This window comes from Drosophila simulans, chromosome 3L (assembly GCF_016746395.2).
Source record: "Drosophila simulans strain w501 chromosome 3L, Prin_Dsim_3.1, whole genome shotgun sequence".
Taxonomy (NCBI): Eukaryota; Metazoa; Arthropoda; class Insecta; order Diptera; family Drosophilidae; genus Drosophila; species Drosophila simulans.
The window spans coordinates 18,198,046-18,219,675 of NC_052522.2; the positions used below are offsets into that span (position 1 = coordinate 18,198,046).

General features: G+C 38.6%; 1 protein-coding gene across 1 annotated transcript; it reads right to left on the bottom strand.

Moving 5' to 3' along the window:
* Positions 1-3,896: 3,896 nt before the first annotated feature.
* On the bottom strand, positions 3,897-21,398 carry LOC6738565 (somatostatin receptor type 2). The gene is made up of 4 exons (XM_016169290.2): positions 21,023-21,398; positions 6,399-7,634; positions 6,240-6,287; positions 3,897-6,001 (listed from the first exon to the last, which is right to left on the bottom strand). The coding sequence occupies exons 2-4, from the start codon at positions 7,482-7,484 to the stop codon at positions 5,489-5,491; spliced, it is 1,647 nt and encodes a 548-aa protein (XP_016032423.1). The 5' UTR covers positions 7,485-7,634; positions 21,023-21,398; the 3' UTR covers positions 3,897-5,488.
* Between the last annotated feature and the right edge of the window lie 232 nt (positions 21,399-21,630).

Here is a 21,630-nt window from a genome sequence, read left to right on the forward strand (position 1 = left end):
TAACACGAGCACGGATATACAAATATATTGAAGCGGATATAAAAAATTTCTTTTAAAAACGCTAAGTATTTAAAAATCTATCACAACTATCTATTTCTATACAAAAATACCTAGTAGCCATTCATTACATCAAAACCGGAAGTGGGAATAATCTGGACTTGTTCCACATTCAATGGCTATCCCGCGCAGGTCATTGACTTGTCTCCCAGTCCTCGCATTAAAGCTCGTCCTTCTGCGTGTGTGGATGGGTAATTAAGATAACATCCCAGGGCGTTGAAATGCGAGACGAAAAACGATTTCTTGTTTGTCATTAGGTTTATGCGGCTAAGGTTTAAGCCCTTAGCCAAAATGTTTTCCCGGAATTTCCCGGAACTCGGTCGGCTTAAAGTCGCATTTTCAGGGATCTCTTTACGGCGATTGCCTATTCCCGACAGCGTGCCATATTTTTCAATAAGCACAATTGACACCCACTCAACCAGGGAGTGGCCATCCTGGACAGGGACGAGGTCCTCTGACAGTTTCCCGGGCCTGGGCTAATTTACGCCTTCAATTTGTACTGGCCGAGCACTTGTTATAATTGATGGCCAGTCCAGAACAGTCGCTCACTGAGATGAAATCCCATTACCCTGTCCTTCTTGGGGTAATTAAATAAATTGACATCAAAATTGTAGCATAACATGTTCAAAAATACAACATATCGTTATAATTATTATGTAGCATATAAAATACGCATGTTGTATACTATTTTTTCAGTGCATCCTTAAGGCGGCAGAGGCAGTCAGTGGGGAGCAGGAGGCGCCAGGCTTACCCGCTGGCTAGTAATTTACTTGTCCTTGCTGGGACGATTTGGCTTTCCCGCCTCTTCCTAGGTGACGCCTAGAAGCAGACCAGAACCCGGTAGAGAACACTCCATATATCGTATATGTATATGAGCAGCATATTTCAGGCATTTTTATGACTCCAGAGTAGAATCATAAATATAGGAATGGGTAAGGGAAAAGTAAAGGAAGATGGCAAACGGAATCCACGGCATGTGGCGTTGTTTACGGATAAAACTGCCTGACCATGGGGTTCCTATTGCCCCAGCTATTTGCCGCCTGGTTCCCTAATCTCTCCTCTTTCCAATATTCATCATCATCTTTGTCGAAAAAGTGTTACGAAAATGTTGATCGATTCGAGTTTGACTTTTATGCCCGCTGCGTGTTTGTCGTTGCCAAAGGAACTTTCTTTTTCAGGGTAAACTAGCTGGTGTAGTCAATTGGCTACAATATATAAAAAATCAGAATCTTAATAAATATATACGTATATTAAAGATGGTCGTGATATATCTATATGACTGCAAAAAAAAACTTTCGGTATTCTATGAAAATCTATTAGTTATTTAGAGACTTTAACAATAGAAGCAAAGCTTTTAAAAGTATTTACTTTTATCTAAGTATGCAAATCATCAGAAGTGCATCCAAAGACCGCCTTTCAGTTTTCTCACCATTCGCAGTGTATTTTGTATCCTTCGCTGTTAATATTTTTTCGCAAGCTGGCTTAATCATCAATCATTCGGTGTCCGTATTATGGCAAAGAATGCCATACAAAGGCTTATCAAATTTGTTTCTGAGTTGCCACGTTCTGGTCTTGAATCGAATCCAAGGATTCGGATGAAAAATGCATTTGGGGCCCAATTACTATAGCTAAAGAAAGAACTCCTTGAAAATTTACGGTCCAACTCAGCGACTTTGGACTTTTCCGCAATTTGCAAATGCAGGGAAGTGGGATGCGGAGTAAAAGAGGTGAATCGAAATAGTTTTAGTGTGCAAAATGCCTGACGCTCGAGTGGCCGCAAAACAAAAATTGCGGAAAAACTTTCAATTTGGTCAGAGGCAAGTATCGGAATCGTGGCAATCATCAGCCAGCAACAAAAGAAGAAATCATAAAACACAAACCAAAAGCGAGAGCTCCACCAAATGGAGCACACTCAAGAGGGCTGGGGAAGTGGATGAAAGTGCTCGAGAACTTTTCAATTTGGTGGCAAAATTTGCGCAATTTCCTCGGTGGCTGTTCGGGCAAGAAAGGGTTAAGCTTCCCCCAACATCCACATCCACATCCGCCCGCCTCGAAAGCTGCAAGTGTCAGTGGGGAAATTATGAATTGCTTAAAGTTGCTCAACCGCTTTTGTGGGTGCTCCTAACGAGGTTATTCAGTTTGCATACAAATTTGCATTAAATATGCACTTTATTGATGAGTGCGATTTCTTTGCAGGCAAAAACTTTTTTAAATAACTTAACAGCGGGCACAAAATCGATAAAATTCTAGCAACAAAAGAACAAAGCAACGATGGGAACAATTCGAATTTCGCGTTTCATGGCCAATTTAAATTCGCATATTCGCAAATTCATAGGTGTGTTATTTTAGCGTCTGGCACGATCCACCTGGCTATGCCTTCAGTTTTTTTCTTTCCTCTAAACGATTCGCATTTAGGTTTGTACTCATTGAAATGTGTATTCAAGTGCGGTATTTGTTTGGCCAACGTCATTATCCCACTGATTGAGGTGCTAATGTATTTATAAAGCGACTTGGTCTTATTTTTAGCCTCGTATGAAATTTGTTTCTACCTCAGCTGGATGCCTTTTTATCTGTTCATTTTCATTGCCCGATTTATGAAGTGTGAAGCATTAATTTGATTTCGTATATAGCCGGGAATAAATTAGGTCAAAATGTGCACGATTTACTGGGCAATTCTTTGAAGTCTGCGCCATGGATACACCTCCACTTTGACTTTGAAAATGCACAGATAATATCGAATCGATCGAAGATGTAGTTTGCTGTTTTCATAATTCAACGGACAGCTGAGTTTTTTCCATCAATATGGCAATAACTTGCCTGTCTGCCAGCCAGCCGCGTGGACCCCATAGTAAGTGCTTTTCCAGCTCAGCTCTGCCCTGACCTTAAACTTCAACTTGCTGGTGTTTGCAAGTGAAATGGCAAGGGGTATCATCGCATCGGTCTGCGATTTCCCATTAAAACTCTCCAAGTGGCCGCGCATATGGCTATGTGCATCAGAATGCAGCCGGGCTCCACATAATTCCCTGCTTTCGATCTGCCTGCTCTGCCTGCTAATGAAGTCCATGGCCATCAATATGCCACCTATGAGCATGAGGATGACCTTCCACAAGTGCAAGTAACATCATGACTGACGTGAAAAACGATTGGAAAACTATCTATCTGGGGAAAATATGGAGGTGTGAGTATATTGCACTTTTAAATTTCCCATTACGGATTGTTATTTTAAGATCAAAAATTTTCATTCCTACTTTGTAATAATCGAGTTACCATTATTGCTTTTTCTTGCAATATGAATATTTACTTAATTTTCTTGCTTTTATAATTCACCATCTGTCGGAAAAGTCATTGTCCTGTGGGCAGTTTTTCCCACTTTCCCCTCCTGCCTGCCACTACAATTTCTTTGGTTGTCAGTTCAAGACTTTATGTTGCTTTCTTTGCTTTTCCTTTGTTCAGGTTTTTGTGAAGCTTTCATTATATGTTCCGGAGTTTTTCATTGCATTTTCTTTGCAATATTCCAGTGCCACCTTATTTTCCGCCCGTTTTGTATTGCCTTTATATGCTGTAGATGTGGGGAATGGTCAAAAGAAGTTGCACATTAGACGAAGCATGAAAATAGTTTTTGTTTTTATGTTGACAATTCTTTCGTAGCTTGTCTCCATTTTAAAAGGAAACGATATACCATTACTCTATATAATTTCATACTTATGTTTCACGCACGACCGAGCCGTGCCAGAAATATAAAATCAAGAAACAAAACCATTCCATGCGAGAGTAAACAAATAAAATTATTTTTGATACCTGTTGTGAGGAAAGAAAACCATTCTGTGGAAGCTTGTGGATTCTTTTAAAATACTGTTTATTTTTATTTAGATTTTTAAGCACTTACGAATAGCTTCAATTAAGTTACACTTAAAATTGAAAAATGTTACATTTATCTCTTTGGTTTTCTTCGTTTTCCTGTATTTTTTGGACAATTAATAGTACATATTATTTGGTTTTATTTATTAAACGTACACATTAGCCTATGTTACTTCCAAAAGTACAAATACATTTTAGGAGAAAAGTGATTTCCCACATTCCCAACGATAATTCGGGCTTTTGTTTACGATAATTAAGTTAAAGTCAAAGTTTACTGTGAGTTTGTTTGAACAGTTTTATTGTACAACTATTTTGTGTTATACAAACAATGAAGAAGAGTTCTATTGTAACTGTATTTGTTTGCTATCTTTTTACACTATTTAATATTTATGGCCACAAATGTGTTGGTATTACTTCATTAGTATTCGCTGAATTAAATTATCATCATTGAATGCACAATTGATTTAATGCACGCATGTGTTCAAAAAAACGATTAGCTTAATGTAAAATAAAATATACACAGCTAATTAATCTTCGTATAAGATTATTGTTATGAATCGTTATGCAAATTGTCCTTTTTTCCGTTCATGGTTTTTAAACAATCACATTGCAGTTTAATTCGATTTGTAGAGCTTATATTGAGTACATTGTAAGTTTTATTTCCAATGGAATTATTTGCATTTATGGAATATTTGTATTTAGATTTTTACTTTAGTGAATCCTTGCAAATAGTCGACATTAAATACAAATTTTAATGGCTCTCCAAAGTCTTTTCTTGAACATTAAGATTAAACCTTTGGCTAACATTCGTTACTTTTCCAATTTTCAAACTGCTCCACAACCAGCTACACAAACTTATTCTAGCATACCAACACTAAAAGGTTTTTAATCTTATCCTACAGGAGTATGTAAATCTGAAAACGACAGTTAAAGAATGCACACTTTTTAACTCTGTATGATAAACTTATACAAACCCTTATCTGATAAGCTCGCAAATGCGAAAACGGCAAACATATGATATTAGCTACAGTTAACTGCTTTCCTTGCCTCGTGGCTTCTGTTTCTGTCATAAGAACTAGAACAACTTAAAGTGACTTAACAAACTATTTATTATTATATCAGAACTTTGTTTATTTATTAAATAGCTACGTTTATTTATTAATACCTATACTTTTTAAACCAGCATTTAAATACTTTCGTTATGAAAAAATGTAAAAAGTTGAGAAAGTTTCCAAAAACTACTTCGGCCTGTTAGTAGGGATAAATATACAAACAGCTTATACATCTACGTATATATAATTTATAATAAACAAAGGATTATTTATTCGGGTTTTTAAAAATTCTTTCTTGCTGAGATTCGATCATATAAAAATGGGATTGAATTTACCCGTTTTTGCAAAGCTCTGCCGTAATGGTATAAAATGTTAATATCATTTTAGGCGACCTATAGCAAGCATTCCGACTGCCTCGCTAGCTGGCGATCGATGGCCGTATCGAGGTCCAGCTCAACCTGATGGTCTCACCTGCGCGCGATAAAGACCACCGTTTCCAGGGGCATCGAGGGAGCCCGGTCTTATAAGTCCGTGTGGAGCACGGGCGGTTTACAGTTGTTGGTCTCAGCATTGACCACCAGCACGGTGGCCGGATTTCCCACCTGGATCTCGGCTGGCACCTGTTGTACTGGCGGCTGGAGACAGGTCACCGCATCCGTGCCCGTCGTGGTGGTTGTCGTCGTCGTTGTAGTGGCCATCGGAGCATTGTTGTTTCTCGCCGCCAAGCACTTCTTCTTGGTTAATGCCCCACGCTGTGCGCCACCTTTTCCATTGCCACCGAGAAGACGCTCCGATTGCCTGCCCTTGCCGAACTTGGGGAAGAAACTGTTCTCCAGCTGCAACTGGGCATTCACATCCTTGCGGGCAGCACATGTGCAGGCCTTCATGAAGCTCTTCTTGAAGTTGTCGCTCAGAAAGGCGTAGAGTATTGGGTTCATGGCCGAGTTGGAGTAGCTGAGGCATCCGCAGGCCAGGAAGACGGCCAGCTCCAGACGGGATGCGCATCGTTGTGGAGCCGAGCTGATCAAAGCGACCTGGAAAATATTCAATAAAAAACGAATCTACAAATGCTCTTGCAAATAAGTCCAGTTCATGTCAAACCCCAGAAATCTCTTAATTTGCTTTAGCTATATAAAAACGTACAACTAACGAAATTATAAAATAATTTAAAAATCAATCTAAAAGGATAAAATGATAGGCAAAAGGTTTAAAAACCTTTTGAAGTACACAAACATAATCATTTTTCAGAATGTAATTTATACAATTAGTTACCTGTGAAATCCAGTGCGGAAGCCAACAAAATATGTACGCACTTATGACCTGTGGAAAAATAAGCAAAAAAAATGTTATTGAATAAATATTATAAAATTCTTTCCTTATATAAATTTAAAACATTTAAGCTAAGCTTATGAAAATCTCATATATTATTACCGTGAGCACCAGCTTGGTGACCTTCCTGTGAGAGCGCTTCTTTTCCTTAGACTTGTGCTTGGGTCCCACGGTGTGAAGCTTCCTGATCACCAGGCAGTAGAACACCAGGATGAAGGTCAGTGGAGTGGCGAATCCCAAGACCAGGGAGTACAAAATGAAGGTGGAATCGGTGTGCGAGTTCTGGGTGTCTGGCCACTCGATGTTGCAGGACACATTGCCGTTGCTCGACTGCACGGTGCTGGCAAAAAGGATAACCGGCAGCATCAGCAGTACGGATGTCATCCAGGCGAAGGCCGAAACCAACTTTGATACGAAGGGCGTTCGGTAGCGAGGCGAGGATATGGGATGGCACACGGCTATGTAGCGATCCGCTGACATGATCAGCAGGAAGATCGAGGAGGTGAAGGAGGTGATCGAGGTGCTCACCATGTAGGCCTTGCACATGTAGTTGCCGAAGGGCCAGTTGCCCACCTGCATTGTGTAGAGCAGGAAGGGAATGCCGATCAGGAAGCACTCGTCCGCGATGGCCAGATTCAGGATGTATATGTTGGTTACGGTCTGCATCTTGGAGAACCTCATCACCACATAGATCACCAGGGTGTTGCCAAACAGCCCAATGATGCAGACCAGTGCGTACAGGATCATCGTGATGAGCTTCAGGATGAAGTTGTAGCTGTACGAACAGTCCGGGCCATCATCGTCGTACTCCAAATAGTGACTGCCATTCTGCTGCGTCGGTCGATTCCTGTGGTCCAGGTGGGGTCGCACACTGGTCACCATTGTTTCATTCAGAGTGCCATTTATGGATGGATACGACTCGGACTCCACGGACTCCAGTTGCTGCAGAGTGGTTCCATTTGGCGCCACTGCCAGCTGCTCTGTGGGCGTTATTAAGCTCGTTAGTGTCATCGCTGTCAGCACAAATAACAGGATGCCCGAATGGGCACAGCCGTTGGTCGCGATGTTGGTCCTTGTGCTGCTGTTTCTGCGGCTTGCAGCTGCCCCATTTGGTGTCGAGTGTCCTTCCATGATGGCTTTCCCGCCCAAACATCCTCCTCCTCCTCCTCGCCACCATCCACCTTCCATTTTGATTCAGCTACAGTAGCTGCCTGCTAATTTCCACTTGTTATGTGGCAGTCAATGCGACAATGCATACTAATCCAGCTAAATGGAAAATATTTTAATATGCTCTCCATACTTTATGCCTGTGACGTCACATGTTGCACGCTGCGGTTTCTGCAATGAAGAGATGTGGATAGCCCACAAAGATTGATTAGTTATGAACGCAGGTTTTCAGCATCCAAATGAAACATACATACAAAAATATATATATAATTTAAAAAACAGAAATATTAGACAAAGAAGTTTTCAAATATGTATGATTTTAATCATAATTATAAGTCCTTATAAAGTATTAAGTTTTTAATAGAAATTTATGAAAGTAGATATTAAGCAGATTCTACTTTCTGTTATGTTTATTCTCACTGTGTTCAGTTTAGTTGGTATGCAGTTGGCTCTAACAAGCGCGTATTATTTACTGACAATATTGAGCGCATGCTATCAGCATTTCATGAGACTATCCCTGCCCCGGTCCACACCATCCGCTTCGGAGTCCTTAGTCCTGCATGTCCTGCATCATCGTGCGAACATCTTCCTGCAGACAATGCAATCAACTATATGAAATTCTGCTCGTTTGCTTGTGTTTGCCTTCTTCGCACTGCTCAGCGTGCGAAAAAATGATTCGCTTTCCGGCGGGTGAAAAATGAAAGGCGAGTGGAAAATGAAGAAAAAAAGTGCAGAGTAAAGCGGCACAACAAAAATCCATCTAACAACGCCAACAACTACACGCAATTAACTTTTTCATAAAGTGAGACCACAAGAAGAGGCGTAATTCATATAAACTCAATTTATTGTTCGTGCCAGGACCAGAAATATAATTAAATAGAATTTGAAATGAGTCAACAGTTTGATGGGATGAGTTCGCAATACTAAGAAGCGTCCTGAAAGTTCAAACAACTATCACTCAAATTATTCATTATTATGCAATATGAACAATGGCTGTCACTTGGTCGTTTGAAAATGATGTAGTAACTTCTCTAATTGGGCTTTACCAAATGAAATGATTTATTTTTAAATGCTCTTCGCAAAACTTTGGCCCTCAATTAATAAGCAATTTGTTTTGAGGTTTCCAAAGAACCCCGGGCTACGTCAAAAATGAATAAACACAAGCGTTGTAGTAAAACGTCGTCCATATGGCGTGAAACATGGAAACTTTGCGGCAGAAGAAACCACAGAACATATATACCACACAGCTCCACGAAGGTCGCAAACTTCTCGGTCAGTAGCCAAGCCAAAACTTTAGCAGACATTGGCCAAAAACACGCCAATAAGAAGTGAACTCAAGTTTTTCGTTGGCCAAAAAGCCAGCATTACAACAAGCCAAGGCCAAGTGAAGGGAAATAGCCGCGAGGGCGGAAACTCCCCCCACCATTCAAAGGAAAGTCAAGGCAGATAGCATTTCCGTTGATTAATTAATTGGCGTAATCCTAGTTAGATAAACTGCGCGAATCGCCACGGAATTTATGATCGCTTCTCAGTCCGAATTAAGTGGGTCAACACCAGCTGTGCCTAACGACCTAGCCACCCGATCGGGTTAAAGTTCAACCCCCCTGGATTAAGCTCCTTAATTGCCTAGAATGCAGATGCTTTGATGCCAGCCACATAATAATTGGTACACTGAGCGAAAAAGCGAGACAGAAATTTCCACCTTTGATCTATGAGTTCTTCTTATATATAGTATTATATAAATATTAGTTTGGCCAAGATTAGGTTTTAAATAATATAAAAATATTAAACTGTTGTGTATGTTTTCTTACTGGGTAGGATTATTAATAGGATTGTATTCATGCTAAAAAACAATAATAATTGAATAGTTTTGAATATCATTACTTCAACTATCATGCTTTAGCTCCAAATGAACACTTTTTTAATATTCCAAGGCAGGACCGAAGACTAATTTCGTGAACTGTTTCTCCGCACCTTGATTAGACGGACATATGTGCCGATAATTATGGCATGGTCAAAAGGAGTGGAGTGGCCACTCTGAAATGTCCTGACAGTGAGCGTGTCCTGTTGTCTGGTCTCGTTCACTGGCCAGCCAGCTTCTGGCCGGGACAAACAAGGTTAGCAATCAATTGCTAAACATGTTGCCATTGACGATGATGGCACCAAGCCTAACAAAAGTCCGACCCCGTTTTCCACACCCGCTCACAAAGGACATAAAACGCTTGACTACCGATTGATCCAACCAGTGGAGCACAAGATATGTGATTTGGGCTATTCCCTCCATGTGCATTGCGTTTGGACACCCCAAAAAGGAGGGGTTCGGATGGTTGCGTTATGACCAAGTGACTGATGAAACCATAATTGGCAGCAGCAGGGCCATCGTTCGTTCCTAATGAGCCAATATGACATGGCCAACCCTTGCTATATTAGGTGCAGTGAGCATGCATTATGTCCGTGGATGCAGGTAAGATTGTATAGTGGGCGAACAAGGCAATGAGAAGGATACATGATTATTGCTGTTGGGCTTTTGTAATTTTATTGCTTTTTTGAGATTTTCAAAGCCTTCATCTTTAACCTTTAAGATGAATGAAGATTAATCCCAGGACCGGACTCAGTCAATTTACATTTTTATTTAAATTTGATGCTGCTTAGCAAAACTTTGTTAAATTTAAGAAAAACTGAAGTGAAGAACCCGACACAATTTAATGTATTTTCTTTCTTCGTGTGAAAAATACCTTTTTGTTTTTAGCGCCTTTGTTCCACCTGAGCACGGTGGGCAAACTTTTAGCTGTTATCTTTCTCACTCATTGGCCAAAGTCATTGTCATGCATAGAGTTTCCCATTTTCCCCGGTTCTACACTTTTGCTCTCTCCGCATCTTCCTGCTCGGCTTTGTTCTGGTCGTCTGTGGCATAAATTTTCACTTCCATCGTGAGGTGCACGGTTAAGTTCCACTTAGGAGCTCTCTGTTCTTCGGCTTTTCAACTTTTGAACGCTCTGTTGATTTGTTTTTCCAAGCATAAAAACCGACATATGTATGCTCCTTTGATTTCCGAGTGAGGAAGCCATTTGCTTAATTAAAAATTTCGTTCGATCTGTTAGGCAATCCCCGAACCGCAAATAAACGCCAAATCGGCTTATGTCAACTAAGTTAATTGGTAAATGCACAAAAATAGCTCACCTCTAACCATCCATCAATGCGAGGGAATTGGCAGGGAATTATATATCCATTTGCACATGGGTGAATTAGGCCGATTGGCCAACTAATGTTTGTTGAGCTCTATCATGATGCGATTTCACGAATGAATGTGATTAGCTGCATCCAATCGAGAAGCTAAACTAAAATCAAAGTAATTAAGGAGTGTAATTCCCTAACAGCCAACTGAGCCCTGATTGCATCGTGATTAGGGAATAAAACCTAAGATGCTTTCATAAGTTTAATGACTTATTGAAATGGCTTTCTTCGGTGGCTTAAGTTGAAGTTTGTTTAACCGGAAAGCTGATTATAACCATGTGTTGTGTACAGAAAATTATATAAATTAAACTCGAGGCACTTCTTTAAGCTTATATCATTTTTTAGGTTCTCATAGAATGAATTACGATGTCAGTTTCCACACGTTTACCTCCCACATATACCCGAATTAGTAGACGCCACACAAAATATGTTGCCATAATTTATGTATTTACCACCATGTTCGAGGTCTTGACTTGAATCCGGCTAAAGCGTCCGTATCTGCTCATTCGTGCGGCGGCGGAGCGATCACGTTCTCACCTGGATTCCGGATTCTGGATTCCGGGTGCTACGTCATTGTCGTTTGGCCAGGTCATGATTTATAAATAATTAAATATTTATTTTCGCACATCGTAAATGACGTTGGCATCCATCGATAAAGATGGGGCGGCTAGGATGTTGGCCACGAAAAGTTTTGCTTTGGTTGTTGTCATTTGGCCCCCACCATATGCTCATTAATATTAATAAGGCGATGTTGGCGTAGGGCAGATGGCCCGGACCTCCTGCCCCCCTCTTTCCCCGCATTTTCCTAATATTTCCCCCTGATTTATCCCACCTCAACAGGTGTCGAGACACACGTGTCGCCATCGCCTGACGGCCTTGCCCTTGTGGGCCCGTAATCAAGTGAAGTGCCATCGACTTGGCCACAGAAAGTTTCAGTTATAAACACGGCCTTCGGGCCGGGCGTTTTCGTTTAGGCCAGAAAACCTCGGCTCGAATCCAATTTCCATTATCCAATTTAACGCCGACATGCGCGCATAAATAAGCCGCAGTGGATAGACCAAAAGCGGAGGGCATAGAGATCCGGAACCCTCGGCGGGATGATACTGGACCATTTCCCGCGGAGCTTTCTTATGCTAATAGCAGGGACATCAAAATCAGGATTTATATAAATCTCGTACTTAGCAGGGAGACAACAAATTAAAACGAGCATTAAAATTGTGAAGTAAATACAAATTTTTAGTAGATAATTTAATAAAATATATTAAAAAGGTGATGCAACAAAATGATTTAACTTATTTATTCACATTACTGCAACCATCTTAGCCCAAAAGAAGAGTAGCTAACTTTGAAGAAGCCAACTTATTTATGTTTGTATGACTTGAAAACTCAAATTTAGCTTAAGGATTATTTTCCATTATTGGAGAGGCCTTGAAAGTCCGTTCAATTTTCCAGGAATCTGGATTACCCTTGAAAACAATTTTGTACACATCCCTTGAGGGAAAAACACAATTTTACCGAAAATTTCATTTCTCCGCTTTAAGTGAGTTAAATGAAAAATATAAAAAGTTGCAAGCCGTCCCAGAGTGGGATACTAAAAATATCATTTATTAACAATATGTAAACAATAGCAATCAAAGACATGAGCAAGTATTTACCATTTTCATGAATTTTTCACAGAAACCTAAATAAAGTGCACGAAAACAAAGGAAAATGCTAAGGTAAACTAAAACGCCTACATGAAAGGCACTTTGTTAACTTTGTAAGGGGCGGGCCACGCCCCATGGACACGCAACTTTTACAGCTACCCAGGGTGTGTGTCTGTGTGTGTATGACATCGTCTGAGGTTGGATTCCACCAAAAAAATAGATAAAGAAATTACAAAAATGCTGTACATTTAATATTTATATAAAGCGTCTTTAAAACGAAATCAAAAATGAAGAAATAGGCTAGGTTTTGAACAGGAATGTCATTATTCACAATTATCTGGGTACTATTAAAAGTAATAAATCTATAATAAAAAGTTATTCTAAGAACAATAAATATGTAAAGTAAGTAATAAAGTAAGTGAAATAAAGTAAAGTAATATTTTTATTATTTGCATGTTTAAGGAGTCTTTTACTTATTTCTAAGCATAATTATTTGTTCATATAAAAATTTAATTTAATCCTTAAATTTGGTCGTTCATGAATATGACCTGCAACTATTGCACTTATAGAGCAAAAATAGTAAAATTTAAAAGACCACTTCGTGTTATTTTCTCTCTTACTAATATTGTTTATTTTTTTCAACTTTTGTTGTCTCAATAACTCGATTTTCGGTCGGTCTGCCGCCCGAAAAAAAAATACCAAAATCGATTTAGAAAGGTGGCATAGCCGTCCTTTTGGCGATGAATTTTCACGCAGAATATAAAAATAAAATAAAATGAGCCACGCGCTCTTTCAGCAACATTTAATGTCAGCGTCAACGATGTGTCACGCCCAAAGCGCCCCATTTCGGTATATCCACTATGAGATTCCCCCCACCATTTAGACAATAAATTAATTTATGGCCAGGGGAACGCGAGGAGAGCTGAATCCAGCAACAGCGAAATCAACTCAAATCAGTGTCTAGACGAGGTTGAAAACTATGGTCGCAGAGGGGAAATGGAAATGAAAACGAACTAAGACTGCGACAGCGGGTGTGGGAAATTCAGGGAGCTGGGAAAACCCCTGAAAAGCGCGTGCTGAATTTAAAGATAACTTAGTGGGTTCCCATATCCAGTGCAGTGGCTTATTTGCTTGTGGATTTTTCCGTTTTTGATTTTCATATTCATCCTGGTAATGGCTTACAGCTCGTGCGTGAGCAGAATTGTGTCACGAAATAAGCAAGAAAAGCAGCAGCAAGATAAGTGATTTAGAATTTATGAAGGCAAAACTAGCGAAAATATAAACGAAATTAAGTGCAGGTTTGGGAAATTAAACAATAATAAATAATAACAAGCTATTCCCATTTTAAGGGTCTTTCTCGCCATTTTATATTTTAAGATTCTAAGATAGGAAATTTCCATAGCAATTGCTACTTAAAGTGCCACACGAATATACCATTTTACAGTAAGCGTTTAAATGGAGAAAGATATAAGTTGTGCTTAAAGCAAGTGATGCTCTTCTTAAAATAAAATTCAAAAAATATTTGGAAAAAAAATACAATAAAATACTCTAAATTGTATGTTAATGTATATTTTCACAATAAAAAAGATTTAACATTTAACATTTATGTGTGAATAGAGCACCTCAAGATAGAGTACGATGAAATAACATTTATTACACACAGATAGGCACTGAAACGTTGAGAAAAAGATGCAAATGTGTAGGATGACTGAACAATAAAATGGAAAATATGTGGATGGGGAATGCTTGTAAAATGCCGATGGAATGTGACAAAGTTGCAAGTCGTTCACGCAGTCTATAAGAATTTTCTTCCCCCAACAAATATCTCAACCTCATCATCGGCCTTTGACTTGTAATAAAAATATGTACGGCAAAGGATTGTCTGCAATAAATTTGTCGACTTTTTCTCTTTTCCTTGAAAGGAAACGGAAAACAGGACGTGATGGTGCGATAAACGGACAGTGTCCAAATAAATCGTATCGGAACAGAACATACTACATACACAAGTTGAAATGGAGGTCAACATCGTAAAAAGCAGCGACACAGAAGCAAAACATGATTCTGTATAAAAATATGAGGAGGAAAGTGGGATGGGTGCAAACTAAAACCCTATATTCAGATCATTGAAATTGTTTAACCGAACAGACCCACGAATATTATTACTTTTCGAACATGACAGAGCCTAAGTAAGTTGACATAAAATTTATGACCACAAAATAACCGACCGACTGTTGGCTAAGTGAAACATGAACCCATAAAAATGATGACTGCGCCTCTAAATATTCCAAATGAATACAGGAAACTCCGGCAGAAAAGAGTCCATAAATTGTTCTGGCCAAGAACGAGGCTATAAAACATGCTAAATGGTTTCGCTCTTGATGGGATTAATAAAGTTAGCAACGCAATAGTGTCATTTGGCATAACATCTAGTGGAAATATTAGTTTTGTTCGCTTTATGCATATGCTTTATTAGAGCCATGACAAAAATCAATAATTATTGAAAATACGACTGAGAAAGTATCTTAAAAAGTTTCTATTGTTTATCGTTATCACATGTCGTCACCAACAAAGCTCGAGTATAATTAATCCCACTGAATCACTTTATGCAATCGATAGTTTGCCAAAGCATTTTACCGATTTTATGTAACAAGGGCTCTCCTGGTTGTCAGGCAACAAAAGCAAGGACAACAAGACAATCCAACTTTCAGCAGCAATTTCTCAATGTTTTCTGCCCTGCAAGTTTTTTTCCTATTTTCATCATTCAAGCTGAAAGTTTTCAATTAGTCACCCGACTGCACAATTAAATTTTTCCGCCACTCGCAACCTACACAGATTGTCCCCGTGTCCTGGCTCCGATATCTTGCTTTCTCAAAGGACATTGCTGAAGGGCCACCTATGGAATTGGAGGGGAGCAGCACCGACCACTTGCAAACATTTATCTTCGAGTTCGTCCGGAGAAGAAGAAAACGTTAAGGAAAAGCGGAGTCACGAGAATTTTCCCCTAGGGACCAACTTGTCGTAATTCACTGGGAGCACAAGTTTTGCCACCGATAAATTTCCCGGACTCCAAACACTTGTTGCACTTTGAAGTTTTCAATCGGCTGGACGGACAATTCCATCCCTGGGTAGCTTGTATTGTAGATTTTCTAAGTGGAACAGGACTGGTGTCAAAGTAAATCACTTATATTTTTTAGCCACTAAACAGCGATTACTATTTTCGGCAAATTTCTCATTGAATTCTAGAAATTTATGGGCCGCTAGATAATAACAGGGCCAATGAAAATGCATATGCTATTAAAAGGTTTAAATGCTTTCAAGCTGATTCGCTGATATAATCAGTTAGAATTAACGATTGTCAACAAAACTAAATTCCGCGCATAACAGATTATATTTTAACTATTTTATTTTCGTCGAAATTCACAAAATATCGCGTTGACAGGTTCCATGATTAGCCATTAACATAAAGTGGTCGCAACTGATTTACTATACAAAATGACGTGCATATTATGCAAACATTACCCATCTATTTTAGCCAATCCGACAGATCCACGCATAACTCAGGACCGCCTACCGAATTGGTCTGTTGTGTGTGCCCGCAATTTTGCCCAACATTTCCATGAAACCAGGACCGCCTGGCCCGACACGATGACGTGACAGATGTTGCCGCAAAAAGCACTGGGAAAAAAGGTTAAAAACTCATAGAAACAATAATATGATTGTCATCTTAAGTTCCCTGCACTATGTACAAAGTTATGTAAAGGATATGTGAATAAAAACTAAATTATATACATAAATGATTTTGTCTCTTGGATTTTTTTATTGAATTTCGATTGAAATTGTTTTCTTCGGTGTGTCCCACAAAATGTTGTAGCTCCGCTCTAATTAAAATGATTCAGCTAATGCCAACGTTTTTGGGCTTTAAAGGCTACTCTCAATTGGCAAGGAATTGAAATCTAGTGGCAAGCAGAAATGGATGAATTCTACGACTCAATTTGGAAATGAAACTACCACAATAATGCAGGGCCACCTAGAGCACTGGGTGCAAGGCAGGGCAATTCGGCAATTCGAGGACGAAACACATATGGACTGCCAAACTGAACTCGGCTTGATGAACTGACGTATGAGTCCGAATCTGTATTTTGACCACTCGCCCACTCGCTGCTCTCGTCGCATCCAAAAAGTCGAGGCAGAAGGACAAGATGGACTCGACTGAATTATGCAATGGACAGCCGTAGGAAGTGTAGCCCAACCTACTGCAAGTGTACCCAGAAAAACAGTCGAAAAATGCAGGCAAAAAAAGAAGAGGGGATCGATGGGAGACGGGAGTCCTGTCAAGAGGATATTTTCATTTGCTGCGAGGAAAAAAGAGGTTTTTTGAGAGGATGATTCATATATATATGCAGCTCCTCACACATAGGGGCTTCTGGTTATTGCATCTGTTTGGATAATTGCAAGTTGTAATTGACGTTCTTATCCACTGCAGTTCGTTCCCATCAGTTCACCTGATTGAAGGCAGCCACAAAATTACAGAGGTTAAGTAGAGTAAGGATCGAGCGAAAAGAAAAATTCCTTCGTAAACAAATTGCTACTGAAATGCTGTAACGCTTTACAAATAAACGTATTGAATACAACACAATTTCACTTTCAAAGAGAACAAAATTTAAACCAAAAACATTACTTATTAACTGTATTTACTGGCATTTTATCCTTTGACCTTGGAAGAGTACAATTTTGTCTGGTTTATTTTGTTGCAAGTGCGATAGGCAATTGTGGTCTCATTTAAATTATTAAATTTCGGCTGGCAATCCGCGAGAAAACTTTTAATATAATTTCAGCTCATTGGGGCCACTTTGCTTTCCCCGATCCTTTTTCGCGTTTTCCAACCATTTGGGTTAGACTTTTTTAACAGCTTTCGGGACCACCTTTGACTGAAATTTCAATTAAAAGCGTTACAGGAAGAGGCCAAGTGATAGCACTTGATAAATTTCAATGGCGGAAGGAAACCCGAAAAATTATAAATCAAAGTGGAAGTGCTTCAGAAGGGCAATGAGAGCTATACCGAAAGGCCAGTTGAAGTGGCGATAAACAACTTAAGGGGTCAGGAATGCAATTTGAATAGAAGTCAGAATTTGGCCCTATTTTATTCTACTGCCAACTTTAATTGGCCTCTTTCCCGTAAAACTTTTTACATTTTGTAACAGTTTTTTTTTTTTTTTACATATTTCACATAGCACAATTAGTTTGTAAATTTTTTTCCATCAATGGTGGAGACCAACTGAGAAATTAATTTGGTTTGCGGCTGGCAAACTTTTTCTTTTCCAATTTAGATCAATTTTTGAGCTCATTATTTGCCTCTGGTAACCTTTTAAGCTGGGAACTTTCTAAAAGTTATTTTTTCAATGCTACTAATTCAATAAGAGCTTAGCGAATTTTGTTTTTTTTTACAGTTAAATGCTTTAATCGGACGTCTTAATTTTTTGTTCTACATAGGCTGTTAATGGGCTTTGTTTTATTTTCAGGTAAAATTAGGCTAATGTTTGGCCATTTGGGTGCTTAACTATTAAAATCAATTTAAATGCAATTAGAATTTCTAACCAAGTGCTTGCTATCTGGTGATTGTGGTTGTCTAAGTGGACCAAACAAGTCGGCTGCCAACATAGAAAATTGCAATTTTAATTGTTATTTTCGTTCAATTGAGTTGCACGAACAATAACAGCAACTATATCCACAAAAACAATAACAGAAACCAGATCCAAAGTTTGCTATCAATACAGGGAAATATTCGACTAAGTTAGAAACTTTAATACTACCCAGCAATTTGGTGTGCAAATATCCTATTTTGTTTTCTCTTTAAATATGAATAAAAAATGCAAATAAGCAAATTAAAAGAATGAATAATGAATGCCTTCTTCATTTACAAATCTTTGGTACGAAACAAATTAAAAATGTAAATCAGTTTTAATAGGCCCACAAAGTGACAGAAATAGCGGGTATCTTTTGAGTCGTAATATCGGAAAGCCATTTCTATCTGTTTTGTTTATACAAATGCACAGATACCACGATAGTGTTAGCGGGGGTCTGTCTGTGTTTGTTAGTCTGCTGGTGATAACAATGTCGATTTAATTACATTTTATTGACTCCGCAGCGAGGATAGAGGTGCGGGGTGCATCCCCGAATAACGTGCGCGTCATCGTCATAAGCTCTTATCAAATAACAGAAGCACATTATGCCGTAATAAAGATATATTTACTCATACACAGATACTTTCGCCAGATTGTTTTTGCAGTTTAATTACACTTTCATTCTGAGCGGTTTGTGCGATTCCGATGAACTTAATTTGTTTTTTCAAAAGTATTTTTGTTTTCTGACTGATGTTGAGCGACATGATGGAAGGCTTATATTTTTTATTTAAACGAAAACAATGCAATTTGTTGGTTTGGCTTTTTAAATGAAAACGGTTCTGGTATATTTTATATTTTATCAAGGAAAATAATGAAAGACAATTGATGTATTTTATACATCAAAGAAAATAATGAGAGGCAATTTTTGCAAAAATGAATTGAGATTAAGTGCTTATCGAATACCATTGACGATAATTAAAATTTACACATAGCCATTCCTGCAATACAGAAATAAATAAAGCTGCCTTTACAAAATCCTCAAATTAAAATGAAGGTGTTTAACTAGGACATTTTATTCCGTAAATAAACTGCCAAATAGTTTATAAGTGAAGCAGTTTTTAAACTTAAAACCTGGATATTTCAAAAAATTATTGGTAAAATTGCACAAAGAAACGACGCTTTTTAAATCAAATTGTAAATTGTTTGATTGCTGTTTTTATTTTATCAATTTTCACATTTTTAGATGCGCACATTTATTTGAACATATAAATGGCGCAAAATTATATGCAATCAAATTTGAATAAATTTAAACCAGAAAACTTGTTCTATGGAATAATTAGGTTCAAAAATGGTTTCATTGCAAAAAAAATTATTAGGGCGTTCGACTATCGAGCAATATCATAACTCATGGGCTTAGATAGTTGCTACATTGTGTGTCCGGGATTGTTGGTGTTTTGTTGTTGTTTTTTATACTGCTACTGGCAATAAGCACGTAATTACTCACACAAGCAAAGGCAAGTGCACAGACACGTAGATGGACTCGGAAGAGTCGCAAATACAAACACATTATGTAATTACATTTAATTATCTGCATTGAGTTTGCGGTCTCCAAAGGCGGCTCCCTTCCGTTCCTGCAACCTCTCTAGTCGTTTATTAATTTGGCCTTTTTGTCTTGATGCTGCATTGTTGAAACGGGAGTAAAATGGCCCACTTCTGCAGCTTTTCCCTACTGAAAATGGCTCAGTGAGATATTTGGCAGTCTGCCCCCAAAAGTATACTGCATTTCACTCTGACAGTCCCTGCAGTGAAAGTTTCACTTGCATTACAACGCTATCGGCACTAAGGATTCCGAATTCCATCTGCTTTCATGAGTGCAGCACATGTGGTAGATTCCCCTTTCATGCAGCTTTCTTGACAAATTTGGCAAACCATTTCGCTGGCACATAAAGCCCTTTTCCGCCAATATATACCAACCACCTACATAATGAATGTGGGTACAGTAAATTCTCGAAAGCAGCAGAGTATGGCTACTGTTTTATACAAATTTGTAGTAAAGATACAAACATTTTTTTTGCCAATTTTGGCAATAGTTCGCATTCACTTTTTGATCGGATAATTTTTATGCCATTTACTGTTCGCGAACACTTTTCTGACATGGCATATGCGACTTGGCCGCTTTTTTTTTTTTTGTCACAAAAGGCAAAATATGCGGAACAAAGGCAAGAAATCTCAGCTTTTTATCTTTTTATCCTCAACTACGGGGCCTCTTTAATATTACATGTCCCATGGCATTCTTTTGTTCGAAATGATTTTTCCTCCTAGACTTGAAAGTTGGACTTATAGTGAGATTTTGGTTGTAAGAATGAGTAGGAGCATAGTTAGGCAAGCTTTAAATAAAGTTCATAAATAATAAATTTACGGAAACTTTCTGGCAAGTTATAAGTCTGAACAAGATTTCTTCATGGTCAATTTAGAACTTTGTAAGCCTGTACAAATTTAAGGCACTCCAAAAATGTTTGCATTGGGAAAATGATTATCCACCATCTGATAACAATTACTCTATGTTATTATGGCCATCAAAGAGCTGGAATTCTGGAATTTTAGTCTAGCAAGAGGGCCCAAATGCGAATACAAAATATGTTTACAACACAATTACGAGAACAAACAAGTTGACACCCACGCAAACAAAACAATTCAACAATTCTGCCGCATTTCAAAGCATTTCAGGAGGCAAATAAAAATCCTTGAGGTTAAAGCACAATCACACACACACACACACAGACCAGATGGAAAGGTTTCCATCCTTCAGCTCAGCTCAACTCGACTCGACTCAACTCATAAGCCATATAAATTTCGGGCTGTCGTCTTTTACCGCTTCGCATAAATTTGACACTTTTTGTATTATTCAGTTTGTTTTTTTGTTTTTGGTATTTTGTATACATGTATTATGGCTTAGGGGAATCGTAACTTGTGTTTATGCACCGAACGACAGAGAGCAGTACCTTGGAGTTCATTTTAAGGGAGATTTATAGTACGATATGGCAGAAATAATATTTACCTTGGCCAAATTGCGTTTTTCGGCAGTTTTTTTGTTGTTAGATTTGTAAAGATTATTTCTGGGCAAGAGAACACGTTTCTTTGATGTGCAGTTTGTGCGTATTTCTGGCTTATTAAATATTCACGGGTTTATATCTCTGGTTTAAAATTACGTTTGGTCGATTCGGATTTGAATATAATTCGCCTTTTAGAAAACGATTTGCTTATTTGGCCAGCAGTGTTTCCACTTGACTCCCAAATCGAAAGTTCTTCAGTCCGTTTCGCGAATAAATTCAAGTATTAATTCTTATTTTCTTGAAGAGCAAGGCTTTTGGACACGTTCGCATCGTTTTGTTGACAGGCAACGACTGAAGCCGCCCAAGAAATTCACTGTCTAACATCAAATACGATGATGATGATGGCCCATTGAGTGGCTAAAAGGCAGCAGCCGAACAGCTGTTCATCCGAAGTGGTGTTCGTGTATCTATATGTGCTATATATCCACCTTTTCCTCGGCTACCGAAATGTTAAGCGATTCCGAAAACTGCTAACGCTTAACATGGCCAAGTGGGTGGTCTTTTGGCCAACAGTTTACCTGTTTGCTGGCCACTGTTAAGAAACAGTGCCTTA

What these genes read in the sequence shown, in the direction of transcription:
- LOC6738565 (XM_016169290.2), bottom strand. Translation starts at nt 7,484, where the DNA reads ATGGAAGGTGGATGGTGGCGAGGAGGAGGAGGAGGATGTTTGGGCGGG. An exon ending in TCACCAAGCTGGTGCTCACG is followed by an intron (nt 6,288 to 6,398) that starts GTAATAATATAT and finishes ATTTTTCCACAG; the next exon opens with GTCATAAGTGCGTACATATT. An exon ending in TTCCGCACTGGATTTCACAG is followed by an intron (nt 6,002 to 6,239) that starts GTAACTAATTGT and finishes AATATTTTCCAG; the next exon opens with GTCGCTTTGATCAGCTCGGC.